At 36.7% G+C, this 22,330-nt stretch overlaps 1 protein-coding gene across 1 annotated transcript in view; it reads left to right on the top strand.

The window, feature by feature from the left end:
• RNaseZ (ribonuclease Z) overlaps positions 1-22,330 on the top strand; it is a 51,183-nt gene that overhangs the window by 17,458 nt on the left and 11,395 nt on the right. The window contains exons 4-5 of the mRNA XM_081731501.1: positions 13,110-13,355; positions 15,454-15,949. Of these exons, the coding sequence (XP_081587627.1) occupies positions 13,110-13,355; positions 15,454-15,949 (742 nt within the window). The remainder of the gene's footprint in view (positions 1-13,109; positions 13,356-15,453; positions 15,950-22,330) is intronic.

Raw genomic sequence — 22,330 nt, 5'->3', positions numbered from 1 at the left:
AATACATGTTAAGGTCCGGTACTATAATACCAAATGTTTAAATTGGGCAATTTCCAAAATTTAAGGGGTGGGCCAAAGTACCCCTCCCAAAAATTTTAAAGGAGTGCACAAATGTACCTATGTCTTATGATAGGGAATAGACCCCTATACATAACCATATAACCATATAAGGTAATAGAACCTCATCCAAGAGGATAAATTGGGTCAAAAGACCAAACACGTGGTACAACGTATTGCTTACGTTTATATTTTGACAATTTTGTACCCCTAAAAGGGAACGAGGTGGAACACCCAAATTTATCATAATAATACATGTTAAGGTCCGGTACTATAATACCAAATGTTTAAATTGGTCAATTTCCAAAATTTAAGGGGTGGGCCAAAGTACCCCTCCCAAATTTTTAAAGGAGTGCACAAATGTACCTATGTCTTATGATAGGAATAGACCCCTATACATAACCATATAACCATATAAGGTAATAGAACCTCATCCAAGAGGATAAATTGGGCCAAAAGACCAAACACGTGGTACAACGTATTGCTTACGTTTATATTTTGACAATTTTGTACCCCTAAAAGGGAACGAGGTGGAACACCCAAATTTATCATAATACATGTTAAGGTCCGGTACTATAATACCAAATGTTTAAATTGGGCAATTTCCAAAATTTAAGGGGTGGGCCAAAGTACCCCTCCCAAATTTTTAAAGGAGTGTACAAATATACCGATATCTTATGAAAGGTAATGGACCCCTATACATGACCATATAACCATATAAGGTAATAACATTTCATCAAAGGGGATAAAATCGACCAAAAATCAAACACGTGGTATAACGTATTGCTTATGTTTATATTTTGGCAATTTTGTGCCCCTGGAAGGAAACGAGGTGGACCGCCCAAATTTATCATGATACATATTAGGGTCCTGTACTATAATACCCAATGATTAAATTGGTCAATTTCCAAAATTTAAGGGGTGGGCCAAGGTACCCCTCCCAAATTTTTCAAGGGGTGCATTAATATACCCATATGTTATGAAAAGTAATGGACCCCTGTATACGTCCATATAACTATATAGGGTAATAATACCTCATCAAAGGGGATAAATTAGGTCAAAAAACCCCGAAATTTAAATTTTTGGCAATTTTTTACCCATGAAAGGTAACGACATAGACACCCAATACTGATAGAGGTACATACTATGGTCCTAGGCTACCACACCAAATTTTTAGATTTGGCAATTTCCAAAATTTAAGGGGGGTGGTCCTATGTACCCCTAAAAGGAAATGAGGTGGACCACCCAAATTTATCACGATACATATTAGGGTCCTGTACTATAATACCCAATGTTGAAATTGGGCAATTTCCAAAATTTAAGGGGCGGGCCAAGGTACCCCTCCCAAATTTTTCAAGGGGTGCATTAATATACCCATGTCTTATGAAAGGTAATGGACCCCTGTATACGCCCATATAACCATATAGGGTAATAACACCTCATCCAAGGGGATAAATTAGGTCAAAAACCCCCGAAATTTGAATTTTTGGCAATTTTTTACTCATAAAAGGGAACGACATAAACACCCAATACTGATAGAGGTACATACTGTGGTCCTAGGCTACCACACCCAATTTTTAGATTTGGCAATTTCCAAAATTTAAGGGGGGTGGTCCTATGTACCCCTGCCAAAATTTAGGGGGTGGGCCAAGGTACCCCTGCCAAAATTTAGAGGGGGTGGTCCTATGTACCCCTAGGTCATTGACCCCGGCCAGGGACCATGGGTCCTGAGGCAGGGACCCAGGGGCCAAAAAGTTTCCTGAAGTACCGCCATTACTACTATAGCCTATTTGAAGTAAAATAAGCAATTTTGTACTTTAGAAAATATTTTCCGTGAATAGTGTGCTCGTCGGCTGGGTGACACCGAGGGACGTTATTGCTCATGCGTTTGATGGGTTTAAGGTCATAGGTGCCGGTACTAATAGTACATATGTAAATACATTAGTAAAACTATTAGTATTATTTCTTACCTTTGATGTAAAACACAAGTTTCTTCAACTAAAATTTGGTTCTCCAACAATAACAGTTTAGTTCAGTCATTTGTTGCTACTCTTCAAATAATTATTCTGTAGAATCAACACCAGCAATAGCGTAAAAATTATTGTCAAATTTAAGAAGCTTAATGCTCGGGGTTCCGAAGACTATATACCGCTTACTATTTCAAGTGCTGAGTTCAAATTTCCGTACTAGTGGAAGTTTTGATGTACACGCCGTGAAAGAAGTGCTCGGGAAATTAAACGCAGAAGGATCGGAAATGAATACTTCAACAATAAAACTATTTATTTTACGCTTAAGCCTGCCATACGTCCCGTAAAAAACGGGACAGTCCCGTTTTTGGGCCCGAGTGTCCCGCGTCCCCGTAAATTTAGTCGTGACAGGGAAATGTCCCGTATTTTAACTCCGTTCCATTTCTGCTATCAATATCAGCTTATTCGAAAAGTGAAAAACAAACAAATAAATAAAATAAAATAAAAAATTCTGACATTGGCTGGAAATCCTGTAATTAGTGAATGAATATTACGCTGTTGCAGGTAACAGTTTCGAGGAAGTTATTACACCACCCTGTTCGACTTGATAGGGAGCAAAATTTGCAATGCTACTTTTTCCATTGCACTTTATGGAAACTCGGACACTTTCCGGAACATTAAAAAAAAAAAAAAAAAAATGATGGCTTTGAGTGTTTCTACATTTACAAACACAGGGAAGGTGACTGACCTTTCCTCCAGCAACACATTAGATAAGTTAACAAGAATTATAATCTTTTTCAGAGGCTAGGGCACAGAATTGTGCTTTGGTCCAGGTCTTAGAAAAATGTAAATCTGGTTCTGACAATTACACACGACACAAGGAGAAAAATCAGCATTTCATCAGATTAAACTGATGAACGTAATTTTGGCAAATACAGCTATATAAATAAATATTGCTAAACGCGCGAAGAATATTGAAGGTAGATTGCACCACTGATTTAAATAATTTGCATATTGTTTTCCTGTAAAGCATTTTTATAGCACATCTTAAGTTTTTAGGCATCTTCAGTCCGTACAATTAATTGCAGAGTACGAAGAGAGAAAAGCAGCTGGTGCTTAGTGAACTTTCGCCTATTATATTCTTGAAAAAAAAAAATTAAATGAAATCTTTTAGTTTTAGTCTCACGGTTATGCCTGCTATGCTCAAGGGGACGATGATGATGAGGAATGAATGAAATGACAGAATGAAGAAAGTGGGAGGAAACGTAAGATTCCCAGAAAACCCACGCACAAGGTGTTTGTCCACCACAAAGCTCACTTGGCGCGAGCTGGGATTCGAACTAGGGACCCCATGCACCAGAGGTGAACGCTCTACTACTGAGCCACCGCGGCCTATTATACTTTTGTTCATAACCAGACTACAGTTCATTGCATTGTGTTGGAAAGTTGAGGGGGGATCTGAGGTGTCCGTATTCTCATGGAGAAAATATGGGAGGTTTATTTACGCTGGAAGATGTTAATTTCATATAAGACATTTTGAAACATTTATTTATTTCATATAACATGAATTGTATCTTTGTTTTAAATTAATAGACCCCTTTTGGTATTCATATTTGGCGAACGTCAGTCAGGCTTCTGGATGACTTGATCTACATTTGTTCGTTTGTCTGCCGAGCTCCTTCATGGCTAAGCGGTTAGTGTACGCGTCTTCGGCGTGGGAGACTCAGGTTTGCTTCCCGGAGGGAGCTCATGTGGTTCGGATTCCATGTTAATCAGTAGGTCCAGTCTCATATAGCCTCGCTGCTGAAAGGGATGTTAAACACAAAACCAACTCAACTCGTTTGTCTGCCTCTACCACACACACTACAGGGTACAACTTCCGGCCTTTTAAGTTAAAATTTTCAGAGTACGAGACGAGACACACTAAATTTCCTGTATACATTTTGGCGGCATACCAACGTAAAATATCAAAATGGCGGCCATTTTTTTCAAAACATCGAGTATCCACGCTACGAAGCGCAATTTTCAGTCTTTTAAGTTGAAATTTCGACGGTAAAAGCACGAGTTACGCTAAATTTGCTGTACAGATTTTCTCGGCAATCGAATGTAAAATTTCAAAATGGCGGCAATTTTTTTGAAAAGAGCCGTGAGTAGAAAATTGTTGCAAGCTGTGACAATGACAATCTTGAAATATAAATCACATTTTAACACTTTTAGCCCAAAGACATTGAAATATTTCGAAAAAAACCGAAAAACCCAATTAAACCCGAAAATACCCATATGAACCCAGGTGGGTTGGGCTTTTCAAAAAAGCCCGGATTTTTTCAAACCCTGATTAGAAGAACCATTGTGAATTTTGATGACTCAAAAGACATACAATTTTCTCAGTGATGAGCTGCAGACAGAAGGGAGCTTCAAATATTGATACTCCTCCTTTCCAACTTCAATTAGTAATTCATTCAACAACTTGAGATTTTAATGCCTCACTCACATATTTCAAAATACCAAATGCAATAAATGTATGCAAGCAAAGAAAGCAAAGGGAAAGTATCCACAATTCAACAAGTGTCAGAAGTTTGCAGTAAATAGTTTTCAAAGGTGTGTTTCAGTTTATAAAGGAAGGCATGTTACTGCTATAACAGACGCCAAGAACCCAAACCTACTTATATATATATATCAAAAATAAATCGCGGCTGATCAGAGGGACAGCAGTGTAGGATTTTCTCTAAAGTGACAAATTTAAGACTCATGCATATAAATTCTTACATTAGTTGTGTGTACAAGGGGAGTGGTACATTCATGATCTATGAATCAACTTTATCCATCCGCAATGGCCTACACACATGCTGTATTGGCCAGAGGACAAAAACCGTGGGAGAGAAGACAAATGCGTGGTTCCACTCGCGAGTGTTGTGTCGTAGGTAAATATACCAAAAATTATTATACATCAGGACAGCTTTAAAGGGCTCTTTCCCCAACCACTGCTTCTTTTCACCCCCACAACCCTCGGTTAGTCCTGGCGAGCGTGTAAGCTGTCACTGCTCTCAGTGTTGCCGTACCTCCGATCCACTTGTGTAGTTAAAAGTCCGGCAAAATAAGGACAAAGCTTTCCTTTAACAACAACAAAAATTAAGAAATAATATTTCAACTAGGAAAGAAAGAAAAGGAATCGAGGCAACATTGGTTTTTAGCCAGAAGGGATCATAAATCTCTACCACGTGTCGCGAAGACTAATAAGGAAAGGTCTAGAGGGGTGAACAGGGTTTTTAGAATTCCTCTCTTTCTGTCCCAATGTATACACATAGTTCGGCTGACTATAGTATAAACTCACTTATGAAAGTGTTAAGAACGTTGAGACAAAATGGCCTAAAAAATCGTTTGCATAACTTTGCTTCCATGCAATCTCAACATAACTGAATGTAAGGTACATAGTTATTTTATATATACTGCATGTATATTTTCTGTTCTTGTTTTTATTAAACAAAGATATACATAATAGTTGTTAGTATATTATCAGTCGTATGTTTAATTCATTCATTTACGTAGGCAGTGTGCGAATTAGATAATTTATATTGGGGGGAGGGGGATGAAATCAGGTCAACAGGACGTAGAATCTGAAGGTGCAATAATTCAAAATGAGACAGTAATGCCGTAACCTCCTCCCCATTCACACATAAATATGATATGACATCTGTAATAAATAAAGGATTCATTAATTCAATAAATCTACTGATAATAATTATGTATATAGCTCCTTCGTGGCTAAGTGGTTAGCGTTCGCGCCTTTGGCGTGGGAGACCCGGTTTCGATTCCCAGTGGGAGCTCATGTGGTTCGGATTCCAAGTTAATCAGTAGGTCCCGTCTCATAGCCTCGCTGCTGAAAAGGACGTTCAACTCAGTCAATTCAACTCAATAACTACGTGGGGGGCGCGGTGGCTCAGTGGTAGAGCGTTCACCTCTGGTGCTTGGGGTCCCGGGTTCGATCTCAGCCCCCGCCAAGTGAACTTTGTGGTGGACAAACATCGTGCTCGTGGGTTTTCTCGGGGTTCTCCCGTTTCCTCCAACTTTCTTCATTTCACCATTTCACTCATCTCATCATCACCGTCTCCTTTAGCCTAACTGGCATAACCGTGGGACGTAAAACTCAAAGATTTCATTTTTTTTCCATTTTTTTCAATAACTACGTATACGAGGTGTGTTCAAAAAGAAACCGAACTTCTGCTATAGCATCCTTATTGCTCATTGTACAACATTTTAACCACTGTCCCCCTTAAAGTAGTTCCCTCTACTGGCAATACATCGTTGCCAACTTTTCTGCCATTTTAAGAAAGCTTCCTGGAACGCACTTTCTGGGATGGTGCGAAGGTCTCTTGTCGCATTGTCCTGTATCTCGTCTGTGGTTTGGAAACTACGTCCTTTCAAACTGATTATAAATTCGGGAGACGAAAACGTCTGCTGGAGCTAGGTCCGGAGAGTAGAGTAGACGGAACACAACGCGTGGTGTTTTTTCAGATAACTGCGGATGAGGTGCAAAGCGTGAGTAGGCATATTGGCGTTGGTGCAACATTCCAAGTCTGGTTTTCTCACAATTCAGGCCTCTTCCTGCGCACAACATCCCTTAACCACTCTAAAATGTCATGGTAAAAATATTTGTTTACCGTCTGATCACGTGATACAAATTCATGATAAACAAAGCCTTTCCAATCAAAAAACACAATCATCACCACCTTGATCTTCGAGTGATTCATGAATTTTTTTTCACAACGAGACTCTGAATGAATTAGAAAGCAATTGAAATGTCTCCGTAAATGTTTTCCCAAGTTTGTAACAAAATTTCACACACACGTTGTTCTTCAAGTTTTTTCATTGTCACTGTTTGATTAATACTTCGAACAGCTTGTGCATGTGCTCACTTCAGCAGCTGTAGCTCGGCAACTAATGGTCATAGCGAAACGAGGTAATTGACAGTTCGTTGTCTAAACCAGTCGCTAGATGTTATCAATAGCCGCAGCGCGCTCCCTCTACCGGTTGGCGTGCTATTTCAAAAGTTCGGTTTCTTTTTGGACACACCTCATATATTATTTGACATGCACACACCACACCTAAACTTTCTCAATATGTTTAAATGTTGTACTCACTCTCGTGCTCGTATCTTTCTAAGATTCATTTACTTAATAATTCAGTCCGAGTGGTAGCCATGATCACAAGCATATGTTAATTTTTCCGCTCATATTGAAATCTACACACAGCTTTGCGAAAGAAAACCTACTTCGGTATTATGAAAACCACTAAAATTATCAATTAAACGGGACTTACTTTTCTTTAATAATAATAATAATAATAATAATAATAATAATAATAATAATAATAATAATAAAACGTATTAGCCTATCATACGAGAAATGGATGTTGCTGGTCCTAATTTCTGAAATCAAGGTCAAGTCGAAGGCCAAATATTTAAAAACTCTCAATTTAAATTTCAACCTTGCGCTTCTATTTCCCGGTAATGCTGCGCTCTTCTTCTTCTTCTTTTGTTTTATTTTAAATATCGATTTCGTGACAGAACTCAAGAAATCAACACTTACAGTTACTTTACTGTTAGGTTACAGCTGAGTTGATTCACTTTGTGCTACATTATCAAATGAAGTATAAACATTACTTTAAAGTTTTCCAGACAGGATAATTGGCGTGGACAGCAAACTGTGCAGCAAAAAGAAAGATGGAAAGTGAAGGGTTGGTTACCTTGAAACAGCCCGCTCCAGTTGAAGGGCTTATACAGACACGGACAATGAATGACATGGAGAATCAGTCGTATTAGCAAATGCTGAAACAAATCTTATGCGCTTACTCGCCTTCACTAACGTGTCTGCTCACTACGAACGCATCCCCAGTGTGTACGTTAACATATAGCCGCGAGACAATATGTAACTCAGATTTTGAGTACAGTTTCAAAAGTTCATTTCCGTAAACTGTAAAAGGTAGTGATGTCCAGGCAATAATAGTCCTTTTGTTCTATTTATTGGATATTACAGAGTGTCTACTGGAATACCAGAAAGTAAATTCATGACTTTTTATGACCTTTTTGTTCAAATTTTCATGACCATGGCGATAAAAATTTACCATTAGTAATAATAAACCCCTACCATCAGTGGTGCATCGGTTAAGATGAAGATCACATTATGTTCTTATTTGTCTAATGTACATAATGTCGATTAGCTGACAACTAATTTTAAAATGCAAGAGCAATTTAAAAGGCAGTAAACAAATTTTTAATTGCGGTTCAAGTATGGGTTAAAGGCTTACCAGGTTCTATAGATTTAAAAAAATCTTGTGAACAGTCCCGTTACATTCAGCTAGTTTTTTTTTTATCTACATTTTATGTACTCTGAATTCTAAATTTATAATTTTCGTTTACAAGAAAAGACTGATTACGTAAATATACAATTCTTTTCCATCGTGTCATATTTGAAATTAGCGTACATAAACATACTGATAAGACCTACTGAATTTATTCATAATGGAACCTTCATCCTGGATGGGGTCTGATGCCTTCTTTCTTCTCTTTTTTCAAGGGTACTTTTACAAATATTTTTTCTCATAGTCTGCATACTAGTATCACATCAAAAAAAGTGAACACAAAAATGGACATCTTGATTGAATATCACATAATTAAAGAACTTATCACATAATTAAAGATTGAACTTATCACATAATTAAAGATCATAGTGAGTTTAGTAAAAAACACTTCATAAAGCTTTATATGTAAAAAATTATATTAGTTTACATAGAGTCTGGATACTTTCATATACTTTTAAGCTCTTTCCAAAATATTCATAATTTTAGGGGTTGCTGAGATAAATAGTGACATTTTAATCCAATTCAACTTCAAGGTCATATTCCACTCTCTAGGAGTGAGGTTGCGGGGGTGGGGCGAGATTTTAAAAGTAATCAAAAACTACCGATATTAGTGTTAAATTCATAGTTTCCGAGGTCTCGGAGTTTAACAATATCAGTTTTCATGATGTTCAAGTTTATCGTCACCCCTTGGGGTGGGGGTAGGAGAGGATGACTTTTTCGGATGAGATAGCTAATTAGTAACTACTGTAATTAGAGCGAATTAAAAACATTAACATATTTTCTCGTGCTTGCACGGAACTATGCGGGTTGCTAGTCTTAAATATCACTTATTGTGAATCTTAAAGAAAGAATCTAAAATTCTGCCGCCTTGTGCTCGAGCACAGAATAGCACTTACCTAAATACGGGCCTGCCCTTACCAGTGAATCACTCTATACTGTATTTGAAGTTTTAATTCTGAGTATAATTATCCATCTAGCAGAAATTTGTCTGAAATTAAGCACTCAGAGAACTGCCCAAAGACAAAATAAATTATAAAAGAAATTCGTTTTAAAAAAATAGATCATCAAATTTAAAATCTGCAAACTCAAACGAGTAATATTATTTGTATAAGTCTAAAGGCCCAAAAATACACAATTTACATTTCTTAGAAGTAAAGAAATAGCAGATCAGAAAGTTGGACAGTAAAAAGTTGTTACTATATTACAGAGACTAGAAGATGAAATGGGGAGCAGCTAGGAAGACAATAAAGTACCAGTTAGCCAGCACTAACTGGTGGGGGAAATTCTCACAATTACTGACCTGATACAACTGTTTCAGTACATGCAGTATGAGGTATAAAAGTATGAAGTATAAAAATATACTCTGAGATTTCAGATTTTCATGACCAGTTGGGTAAATAAAGGACTTTTTCATGGCTTTCATGACCACTAAGCAAAATATATGACTTTTTCATGACTTTCATGACCAGTAGACACTCTGTATTATGAGTATTATGCAAACTAAAGTGAAATGTAACAAAAATTAAAACAAGATGATAATCGATACAAATGTAGAGGTTTCAAACGTATAAGGTTCTATGGTATGTATATTTATTATTATTATTACTATTATTCATGTAAAATATCTTAACAGAGGGGAACGGGGTCCAGATTTACTTCCTTTTTCTTTTAATTCCACCAATGCCATCTAGGTGGGTGAGCGGTTAGTTTACGAAAAAGGTGGTTGGATATCTTTCTAAACCTTCCATATACATAGAAGGCATACTCTAGTAAGAGGGAGACAAACACCGTGCGCGTGGGTTTTCTCGGAGTTCTCCCGTTTCCTCCCACTTTCTTCATTCCACCATTTCATTCATCACTCATCATCACCGTCTCCTTTAGCCTAACCGGCATAAGCGTGGTACGTAAAACTCAAAGATTTCATTTCATTTTCTAGTAAGAGGGAACCATTTTGCGCTTTCGAATAGTGGGAGAGGCAGTTTTTGTCCTCTGGTTCCATTTCAAGGGGTGGGAATTCCTTGGTTAAATAGTCTAAATGATGATTGTCGTTCGGAGTAGACTGAAAAGTCCGTGTGTAGTATGGTGAATGGGCAAGAGAGTCCACGGAAATAGTTTAGAATTAAATCTGTTTATTTCTCTAACTGATATGTATTTTTTTATTTAGGATAAATGTTTAGCTCACGATTTAACTTTAAGATTTTAACTACAATATTTAGTGTTTATAGTTTACATTAGAGACTTTCTGGGCTCCGTGTTTGGGTCCAGTGGCTAGGCTTATTGCTTTTGTTCGAGTCCTGCCGACGTCTGGCTATATAAGGCCAGACTGATATTTTGATGTAAATTTTGGTTCCGCTCTAGAACGCTAGTGGACTGGCACGAGAAAATCTGATCTAATACCTTTTGATCAGAGAGGTGATCTTAAAAGGTCTCTTATTGGGGTCTGTTCCTCTATCCTCATTTGAACCTTGTTCCTAGCTAATTTTTGTTAAGATGCGTCCCTACTAGAGGAAAGTCTGTTTCCGGACTATCCCTCGCTTAGGTATAGGTTAGGTGCAGGATGAGTGATGAAGGCACTTTTAGATTTGTTAATTGGTTCACTTCAGCTTGGAAAAGAACGCTTCCTGACTAAACTCTGATAAGAGTATTGGTGAATATTTACATGTACTTTGTGTTAATGACAGAGGCAGGAAATTTTTAGATCAACCTTAGTAGAAACATTCCGTGCTATATAGGCGATTAGGATAGAGAATTTTAAAGTCCCTCTTCATAGAGGCAGATTAATACTTCATTTAGAGACCCCCTACCTTCGAAGTTACTCATCTTCAGACATTATCGTTCTTATTGCAATCAAGATATCTTAAGGAGGAAACTTGATGAGTTTTGATTTAAATTTGAGTTTGGTATGCTAGTAGAAGTGAGAACACCCCTAGATTCTTACAAATAAGGTGAATGGTTAATTTAATATTAGTTGAAAAGAAAAGTTGGTCGAGGATATTTACAAGGATTGAAAGTTATTTATCTTATTTTTCTCTCTCTACCTCCCTTGTGTAAGCTAAAGGGAGAGAGGGAGATCTATAGCTGTCCTGGCAGAAAACAATCTTGGTGAAATTAATTACTTGAAATCAGTGATCCTATTTTTATTTTCTCCTCCAGATATATATATATATATATATATATATATATATATATATTTCTTTTCGGGATTAATTGCTGTTATCTTGAGGGCATGATAATTGCATTGCATACTGTGAGACTAGTAATAGCGCTCGTACTCAGAGAGGTTGGCCTGTAGCCACGAGCCGAACAGTGAAGCGCATTTCTCGTCTTGCAAGGAGAGATCTTGGTTTTGATGATCGTACGAAATTTGAATTAGTGAAATTGTGGTATAGTATGATGGATTTAATAAGGTGGTGTGAGTCCAAGAGTCAGAGACCTATTGTTATATGGTGAGAAAGAAGAAAGAAAATCTAGGTGTACGTGTGATCCAATTTTGGTATAGATAGAGGAAGTAGCTAATTCATCCATTACACTATATATCAATAAAATTAGGTTTTTCATTTCGAGTTTGAAGCTGCGATATTTTTAAAATTTGAGATAATTTTATTTCCTCGGGGCCGCGGTGGCTCAGTGGTAGAGCGTTCAATTCTGGTACATGGGGTCCTTAGTTCGATCCCAGCTCGCATCAAGTGAACTTTGTGGTGGACAAACACCGTGTGCGTGTATTTTTCTCGGGTTCTCCACTTTCTTCATTCCACCACTTCATTCATTTCTCATCATCATCATTTCCTTTAGGCTAGCCGGGGCCGCGGTGGCTCAGTGGTAGAGCGTTCACCTCTGGTGCTTGGGGTCCCGGGTTCGATCCCAGCCCCCGCCAAGTGAACTTTGTGGTGGACAAACACCGTGTGCGTGGGTTTTCTCGGGGTTCTCCCGTTTCCTCCCACTTTCTTCATTCCACCATTTCATTCATTACTCATCATCACCGTCTCCTTTAGCCTAACCGGCATAGCCGTGGGACGTAAAACTCAAAGATTTCATTTTCCTTTAGGCTAGCCGGCATAAACATGGGACGTAAATATTAAAGATTTCATTTCAATTCAATTTCTTTTCCGTATTATCTTTTGGGATTATTATTTAAGGCCAACATTTCCTGGTTTCATTTTAAAGAGAAGAATTTTGTAAATAAATTAAATAACAAAATCTTCAGTTGTGAACTTGTAAATGGTCTATGTTGAAGTAAAAGGACCAGGGAAAAGAATTTTCTTATTTCAGAATAGTTCACCTTTGAGTAAATGGTGGAGAAAATTCCAACCACTCTGGGACTTTCTTTTGCTGCATGTTTTGTGTGTTCTCTGCTTATTCATTAATTTCCGTACCACTAAAATATTTATTCACGGCTTGGTGGGGGAAGCTTTAAGAGTGAACGGTGGGGACTACAGGATACAAAGTGTAAGGAAGTTTCAAGAAACAGTATTTCAAGGAAGCGAAATTACTACCACTTCAGATTAGAATATTGCACCTGTATAGTTTAAAAGTCTGGTTTTACAATGTAGTTTTACAATGTTAGTAGTTTTACAATGTGAAACTCATCTGTTTACTCAGAATAATCGATACTACATCTTAACGAAATATTACTGTTGTACGTCTATTATTACTGACTTGTTCACGTCATTTATTTGTGTAAAATTGACAATAATTCATTTAGAAAACATTATCTTTATTTCTTTTCAGCTAGTGCAAAACGCCCAAAGCCTGTGAAGAAAGTTGAACCAATTGAACAGATCAGTATGGCTTACATTTGCAGACTTCAGCGACGTCCTGGTACTTTACTTTTGGAGAAATGTGTTGAGAAGGGTGTTCCCCCAGGCCCCCTACTTGGTCGGTTGAAATCAGGAGAAGATATCACGTTGGAGAATGGAACAGTTGTTAAGTCTTCTGATGTGTGTTCTCCGGACGACCCAGGACCTGTTTTTATAGGTCAGTTTCAGTTGGATCATTAGTAATGTACTTAGTCTATCCGTGGTTTAAGAAGAAATGTAAGTTCGTTAACGCAATAACAAAAGCTTGTGTATTATAACCTGCAAACGGACCTAATCAGGATTGTTACATACCTTGGATGCAACAGCTTTTTTATATATCGTATTTGGGGCCCAGAACAGGATATCGAATCGTCCTCTTTTCCTCGGACATATCATCTTTTTCCTTCCTGAAAATTGCGTCCGGGTGGCTTTTTAAAATATAGTATATCCGGGGTTTTATAGAAAAATAATAAGAACAAGGTTATTTGTTACAAGTAATCTCCTAAATTGGTATGCGCAAGTGCTGAACAGAATCAGCCGCGTGTTAAACTACTAGTGGTCTTATGTTTTAGTTCCGCATTGTTTGCATTGAGATCAATGATGTTGAGGGATAAGTCACACCGCATGAACCATTATTCCCAAAGACTGTTGACCGTAACAACTTCCCTCGAGGAACAACAGGAGTTTTCTTACCATTTTTAGAGTGTTTCAGAACAGAAGTTACCATGGTTCACAGCAGGAACAGCTAAAGCGTCAAAGGATAAAATAGTAATTTTGTTTTGTACAGGTACAAATTTATTCATTGAACTAGTAAATTTTTAGTGTTAGTGAGATGTCAGGTCGTTTAACATGTATTTAGATCCTTCCATTAGAGTATTTTGTTCCAAACACCAATACTTAAAATGGAATTCCTCTTTCTAGTAGTATGAAATTCGGTAACCCTGGCCCAGAGCGTATTATAGGAGTTAAGGGAATTTATCAATTACTTCTCGACTGCAATAGGAAACCAGTGGATTATATTCAATTAGTTTTTCATATCTTCCACACTGGTTACTTCCCGTAGGTTTTAACTTTCAAGTTATCTATTGAGGAGGGCAAGAGAGCTCACTGTGTTGATTACATTATTTTACTTCGAAACCTTTGTTGTGGAGAAGTGAATGAACTCTTAATTTAGCTTTTTATTGCTCTCTTCTAGTGTTTCTTCCGAATTTATGAATAAATAAATTCTGTTAGACTCATCTATATTTTCTATATTTACATCAACATTGCAACTTTTTAGGCTTAGAGTATGGTTACTTCAAATGTGTTTTCCATCGGTATTAATATATTACAAACTAATTGGATCAAATAGTGTGTATATCGTTCTATAAGTAGAATATGTTGTTCTAAACTTGCAGGAAATTTGTTCCGAAATTGGCCCTCACACTTCGCAGTTACTAAGAAATGTTGTCCAAGAGGAAAGGATTTTTGAACATGATTGATGAACATGATTTTGATTATTCCATAATTGAACAATATAACAGTATTGTGCAGATATACAGTAATGAAAATTGGTTTTAAACGAGGTAACTATTTCTAGTGTGCGTCCACATTCAATCTTCATTCAGGAATGATAGCATCATTAGTTTCTATCTTCTGAAATTGCTTAGAGCAGTGTCCAAATTTTATCTTAATTAATGATAAAACATTAAGTCGTATTCTGTCATTTTTATGTATCTTATTTTTATTTATTTTGTGCTCCAGCGTAAGGAATGGTTAGCGCACGTGGTCTTGGTTTGATTCCTGGTGAGGATTTAAGTTCCGGTTTTTACCCAGCATCCTGAGGCAATTGAGGTGCTGCTTAAATTAAGAGAGCGCGAATTCCGAGCTAGAACGTCGGTTTTAACTGGTGTGATAATTACACATCACCAAAGTAATAGCACTCTGGCTGGTGATACTCCTTTGTGGGCTAAAGGAGATTTATTATTATTATTATTATCAATTTCTTCGCGTTAACACTGTTCGGGAAGACGACCTGGAATTTCATTAATTGATACTACAGTTTTACGAGGGAAGAAATAATAAATACTTATAATTTATTTTCTTTGGTTTAAGTTTAAAAGCAACATGTCCATCCAAGTTTTAAAGTACGAGGATCCATTATCTATACACTTTATAATCATAATTTGGTAATAAAATTTAAACAATTAATATACCAACAAATATATTGGTTAAGAATTTGCGAAGATTATGTCAGTTGAAAAACCATGCAATACATGTATAATTTGTCATTTCAGTTGTGGAATGCCCTTCTGAGGATTATATTGATTCCTTAATTACAAACTCGAAGATTATGACTCATCAAGCTATTGCGACTAGTGACAGTGACTTTGCAACTCTTGTTGTACATTTTAGTCCACCTAACATAGTGAATAATTCAAAGTATCAGGACTGGATGAATAAGTTTACTCCGAGTACGCAGCATTTGGTGTTGAATGAAGATAACGATTGCATGGGAAGCGAAGCAGTGCACCGTATACAATACAAATTGAACCTATTACATAAACGTATATTTCCTTTGTTAGGAAGTCAGAGTTCTGATGTCGATTCCGAATCCAGAACTAGTGTAAATAGTGAATTAGTGAACGGCGTAAGTGAGAATAGAACTAGTGACTCGTCAAGTGAGAAAAGAACTAATGCTGTACCTAATATTGTTTCCGTTAATGGCGTTACAATGATACGAGGCTCAACATTTTGTAATTATCAGCTGAGGCCTCGTAATGGACTAGATTGGTAAGTATTTGTAGAATGACCAGTGAATTTCAATTCGTTTGGTACGTACAAAAATTGGAAGGTATTTTTCGTAAGATGAATATTTGAGTGTAATATCAATGTGGCAACTTCTTGTCCTATGACTTTTATCAGGTTAAATGTTTCATATTTCTAAATTTTATATATAGATTGATATAGTCAAGTATCATTTCCACTATATTACTATGATGGGGTTGCTGTATCGCAGAAAAAAATTCAAATACAGGGTAGGCTATAAATTCTGGAATCGATAGCATGTTTAGCTGGTTTATTAATGAAAAATGAAATGAAATGGTTCAGGTTCTTTGAGTATGTACAGGGTGGCGCAAACCTATGTATCAAGTTTAAAAGTAATTAACTGTACAATTAAGTTGTAAAATTTGACGAAACTGATGTGACACGTTATTTGCACCTAGCGGTTTATAAATAATGTGCTTTTATTTTCCATATTTTAGAGAAGCTGAAATCAACATAGAACGGGAATCCTGCAATTTTAACGTATGTTACTCACAAAGACGTGTAATTTTGTAATAAGATTGTGTGAAATCGTTGAAGTTGAGGGAAACAATATGAAACGTGATGTAATATAACAGGATATGCAGTTGTAACTAAAATTTAAGTAACAACTCGATGTCCGTTCGTTCAAGTATTTTTTCAGGTTAATGTCCTTCAATTATTCTTCAAGGTAAGGGAAAACAGTGACGATAGTGATGAAATGAAGAAAGTCGGAGGAAACGGGAGAACACCGAGAAAACCCATACACACGATGTTTTTCGAACACAGTCCTCATTTAGCGCAGGCTGAGACTCAGGTAGTTACTGTTAATATCGGTTTGTGCCATCTTGTATTACAATACAGCCTAACACAAATGGCGAATAAATGGATTTAGCAATAGTAGAATACTTAACAATTTAAATTCTTAGATTTAACATTAAATACCTAGTGCTTCTCTTTAATGCCTGAGTGTTATATGCTATGTGTTATATTAGTTATATTTTTGTTATTGATATTTCTTTTTATTGTTGTTTTATAGTCATTATTTATTGTAATTTGATTAATGCCTGTGGGGTTTTATAAGAACCCACAAAGTTCGGAAAAAGATAGGCAAAACCTCATATATGATTGTTCATGTAAATATGACTAATGCCAAACTACTCCTGTATAAAAACTCATAGGGACAGCATACCACCTGTTCGTGCTTGTCTTCTTCAGATACTTTCCAGCTCCATTTAAACACCTATTCCAGCGTTGTCGCCATCAGTGGAAGAATCCATTAACACTATTGTGGAATATGCCAAAATTTTCTCGTTTATCCTTGATGCCCATCGTTTCCCTTTTAAGTTGGGTTTCAGTATAGGAAACAGGAAAAAGTAACTCATAGTTAGATCCAGCGAATAGGTGGGGTGGTGTATTACGATGATGCTTTTGGCTGCAAAGTCGGACACCATTCCTGAAGTGTGACACGGAACATTGTCTTCGTGCAAAATTTCTCTTGCCCTGTCGATTACGACAATCGAATTTGCGAAACATGCAATACAGCTCTGTACCCATCCTTATTGACAGTTTGATCGCGTGGAACAAATTCGTGATGGTCGATCCTGAACATGTCAGAAGAATAGTTTGTAACACTTTCACTTCGGAAACAATTGCTTGATCTTTTTGGATCTTGGAGATCAAGGTGACTTCCATTAAGACACCATTACCTTGATTTCGGGGTCATACTCGTAAATCCATGATTGATCCTGTGACCTCGCATAGTGTAGTCACGAACGATCTCATCTATGCGATTCGTCTCGAACTTGTTTGGGACAGAGGGGCCGCGGTGGCTCAGTGATAGAGCGTTCACCTCTGGTGCTTGGGGTCCCGGGTTCGATCCCAGCCCTCGCCAAGTGAACTTTGTGGTGAACAAACACCGTGTGGGTTTTCACAGGGTTCTCCCGTTTCCTCCCACTTTCTTCATTCCACCCTTTCATTCATTACTCATCATCACCGTCTCCTTTATTCTAACCGGCATAACCGTGGGACGTAAAACTCAAAGATTTCATTTCATTTCATTTTCGTTTGGGACACTCGGTCGGAAAGGTGTAAAAGCCATTTCACGCCACTATCCTGAGTGAGGATTTCCCTTGGTTTTCGTCATTCACACCAGGCAAATGCCGGGATGGTATCTAACATAACAATCCCAGGTCGCTTCCTTGCTTCCCCGGTTAGTGTGATCGCCGAAGGATGTCATCCCTCATACATGACGGGTTAAAGTGGCCATATATGCCAAAAGCCCAGAAACATAATTCCTAATTCCATATTTCATCCACTGTGATACTGGTCAGAAATATTGGATTGTTGGCATCTATTTCCTCCAGTTTCTTGCTGATGGTCCTATGTATCTTGTGGTCCGAGAATCCTCAGAACGAATTTTGGTGATACATCCCTAGGTCTTCATGTAAGATTTGGTGACAGGAGCCAATGAAAATATCTTAGCTCCTATGGATTCGAATGCTACTTGCAACATTTTGTGTGTCTCCTTAGCAACTGGGCCATTCTATCTCAAATCGACCAAAGTATAAGCATTTTAAAATTTCATGGTCTCAGATTTTGATAATTTTTTGTACATTGAAAGACATATTTAAGAATAATTTATTTCCCAATTTAAAACTTTTCCAGCCCTCGTAGGTAACTAGTAATTAATTACGCAATTAGCTTCAAGGTCATGACTCAAATACAGCTGTTTTTGCATTTTATTGTTTATTTCAATAACCATAAGTGCTATGAAGCTAAAAATTTTCATCCACATGTAATTTTGCCTGTAGATTTCAAATATGCAATCAAAACTAATGAATATTGTATAGGTGTAGAGTTAGAGCAGCATTTAGGTCCCAAGTTCAGGCCCCGGAATGAGTATGTGGTGTAAGTTGTACATGTGTGAAATTTTAGCACAAGGTGAAGAAATACCTATAGTTTGTGTGAACCAAATTTGGTTTTGGGTATTTGACCCTAAGGCCCCCAAAAATCTGAATGTGTCTTTTGCCTCTTAACGAGTTTCTGAAATAATGATATTGGCTATTTGATACTGTATAACTTTTATTACAACTATTCCACACAGTAGCCTACAATCATGGGCACCCGAAGGGTGCAGGGCCCCTCTGGCCCACGAAAATGTATATGTAGTATAGCAAACCACATATATTAAATACCAAACGCAATATAGCAACATGGAATGGTCTCCCCTTGAAAATTTTCTGTGGATGCCCCTGCCTGCAATTATAGCAAAAAATAACATTGTCTTATCTACTAAAATCAGTATTGTGCAATGTATCAATGTTTACTGAAATTCTTGAATAAATCGTTAATTTTATTAACAGTCTTATGTGACACACTATGTGATCTTCCACTAGCCGTGATAGAAATGTGATCTATTGCATCAATAAGAATGTGACCAGCTGGCATCTATACGATATCGTCGGTTCGAGACCAGTGAAAAGTAGAATCGGGCCCTGCAGGGTGTAAGAACTTTGTGTTGTAATTCTGATACCCTCAGAATATTCCAGCACCATCCCAATCAACCATTTGCAGTGATAGACACACGCTATAAATTTTCCTGGATGCAAGACTTTTACTTCTGATGTCTTCTGTTTGTGCATCTACCCAAACTCTATGTAGCTTTTCCATTGATGTAGAGGAAATTAGTCCAATTTTTAAACTTATTTCACTATCAGGAATGAAAGCATGATTATTTCTTGTTCCAGGTATTGTTTCCACAGGGATAAACCTATTTTCTTGGATCGTGCGATGCTACTGAACATCTTCATTTGATACAAAAAAATAAATAATGGATGTGTTATCGTCCACAGCTCCTTTATGAAATTGCTGTGCATTTAATATTTAGTTCGCAGTTGTACTCTGTAAACTCGCACGAGTAACTCATCGCTTTGTCGTTCCACATATGCCATCTCAAACATTTTTACCATGTGAAGTGGCAAAGAAATGCCACTCACATATAAGACCAAAATCTGATTTGTGCATACAAATGCTCTTGAAATTTTTACAGTTTTTATATTGAGCCCCAGAGCCATCACTGAAATATATAACATGTTTAAAGAATGGTAGCTCCGCTTTTAAGTTTGCCAAGAACACTGCTAAGAATTCATGTACAGCCACGCTGTCATATTTCAAATGGTCACTGATTGCGCGATCACCTTTCAAGGTTCTTCTGGGTGATTTCAGTGGTTCATTAACCGGAAATAGCCATTTGAAGAATGTATTAATCCCTTGCAGATTCATTACTACTGAAAATTTTACTACATATTAGAAGTTTATTTTGGCCCTTAGGTTCAAATACCCAAAACCAAATTTGGTTCACAAAAAATATAAGTATTGGTTCACCTTGTGCTAAAATTTCACACATGTACAACTTTCACCACATGTTCGTTCCGGGGCTTGAACTTGGGACCTAAATGCTGCTATAACTCTACACCTATACAATATTCATTAGTTTTGATTGCAGATTTGAAATCTACAGGCAAAATTACATGCGGATGAAAATTTTTAGCTTCATAGCTCTTATGGTTATTATAATAAACAATAAAATGCAAAAACAATAGTTTTTGAATCGTGACCTTGAAGCTACTTGCGTAATTAATTACTAATTAACTATAAGGGCTGGAAAAGTTTTATTTTGTTAAATAATTATTATCAAACATGTCTTTCAATATGCAAAAAATTATCAAAATCTAAGATCATGAATTTTTCATCACTGGTTGATTTGAAATAGAATGACTCAGTTATTTTCACGTTTGAAACAAAACAAGTTCACAGTTGCTTTTGATCAACCATTTCTCAATCGGGCACAGATCATACAACACACCACACACAATCATGTCTCACTGAACACCGTTTAGCCTCAGGTGATCGATACCGCAGTGACATTATCATAAGATGTTGCCACTTAATCCTGTGGTGAGGATTGCGAGTTACATTAATACTTTCTAAGAAAAAAAAAAAATAAATTAGGACTGAATGAACAACCCTTGTACAGTTTGAAGACAGGTGTTAATAACTTAATTTAAAGAAGGATATGATTATGAGTTTATATCCTATTTATCCAATCAATTAGTCAGTATTAAATCAACGTAATGAGTGGTAAAATTTATATATAATTGAAGAAGTACTCTAAAATTTTGAGTGTCAGCAAGTAAAGACTCGCCAGAAATATTTCGTGAAAGTAACGGAAAATAATTGTACCATATTCTTAGTATCTCAATTTCCCTTGCAATAAGCTTTGAATGTAACTCTGTTAGTCCAAATACGCAAGTGATAATTCCATTATTTTTAAAATGTGAAATTTCGATAGTTTTTTAAGCACGAACTATAAAATTTTGAAATGAATTGCTAAATTTTGATTCCCAAAGGTTCATCATACTCTAACGTTAGGTTATTATGCACAAGTTATCCTACATCTCAGTTAACAAATTATTCTTCTACACAGCTGTACTATTGCATGTTAGAATTTTGTTAAACTGTTAACAATTAATTTCAGACTTGTATGTTTGTAGATGCGGAAATATTAAAGTAAACGTATGTTAAAAAGAAAGACTACCATTTTGTGATTGGATTTATGCTGTACAAAGTTTACAGCGGACTAAGATTTCAGGATGAGATAGCATAGCTCTTCCTTATTTATACAATTTATTAATTGTTAATCGTGAGTAATAATAAAATGTGAAATTTGATTTTGTAATATGAGTGTTAAATAAGGTAAACACGGGCTTTGATTTAGATTTTGTTGAAAAGTAGCAGTGAGAAGTATTTTCATAGTCAGTTGAATGTGATACTAGGGTTACCAACGAAAAATATTGTATGAAAGAAATTTATTACGAAATAATGTTTAATTAATTTATGAAGTTAAAATAAAACGGAATATGAGTAATGAGAAATGAAATTTCAACCCTGCGCCAACGTAAACTGATTTTGAAATAATGATGCTTTCATTCATTCTGTAATTGCTTATACAAATGAAATCTGTCTTGCTGTTGTTATTACTATGAAACCTAATTGTCGTTTTATATAGGATGATTTACCTAAAACTTGCAATGCGAATAGGTCGAAAATAGAAGATACAGTCGATGTACTGTTTCCGTAGATGTCAAATGTACAGAAGGGAATTAACCGCACGACAAGCCTCCAATCCAGCATGTAAAGATTGGTGTATATGTTGTAGCATTTCAGTCGAATCTAGAACAAACTGCAGTAGGACGGCGTTTGGGCTCCACGCTGGTAAGGCATCCTATGTTAAATGAAAGAGCAACACCGCCAGTTCGGCAGGCTGTTTCCTTGTGCTCTCACACCATGGCAACAATACAGCGTTGT

This window comes from Thermobia domestica, chromosome 11 (genome assembly GCF_964235325.1).
Source record: "Thermobia domestica chromosome 11, izTheDome1.hap1.1, whole genome shotgun sequence".
NCBI classification, from domain to species: Eukaryota; Metazoa; Arthropoda; class Insecta; order Zygentoma; family Lepismatidae; genus Thermobia; species Thermobia domestica.
The sequence above is the reverse complement of the archived record's forward strand: the minus strand, read 5'-3'. Positions and strand labels throughout refer to the sequence as shown.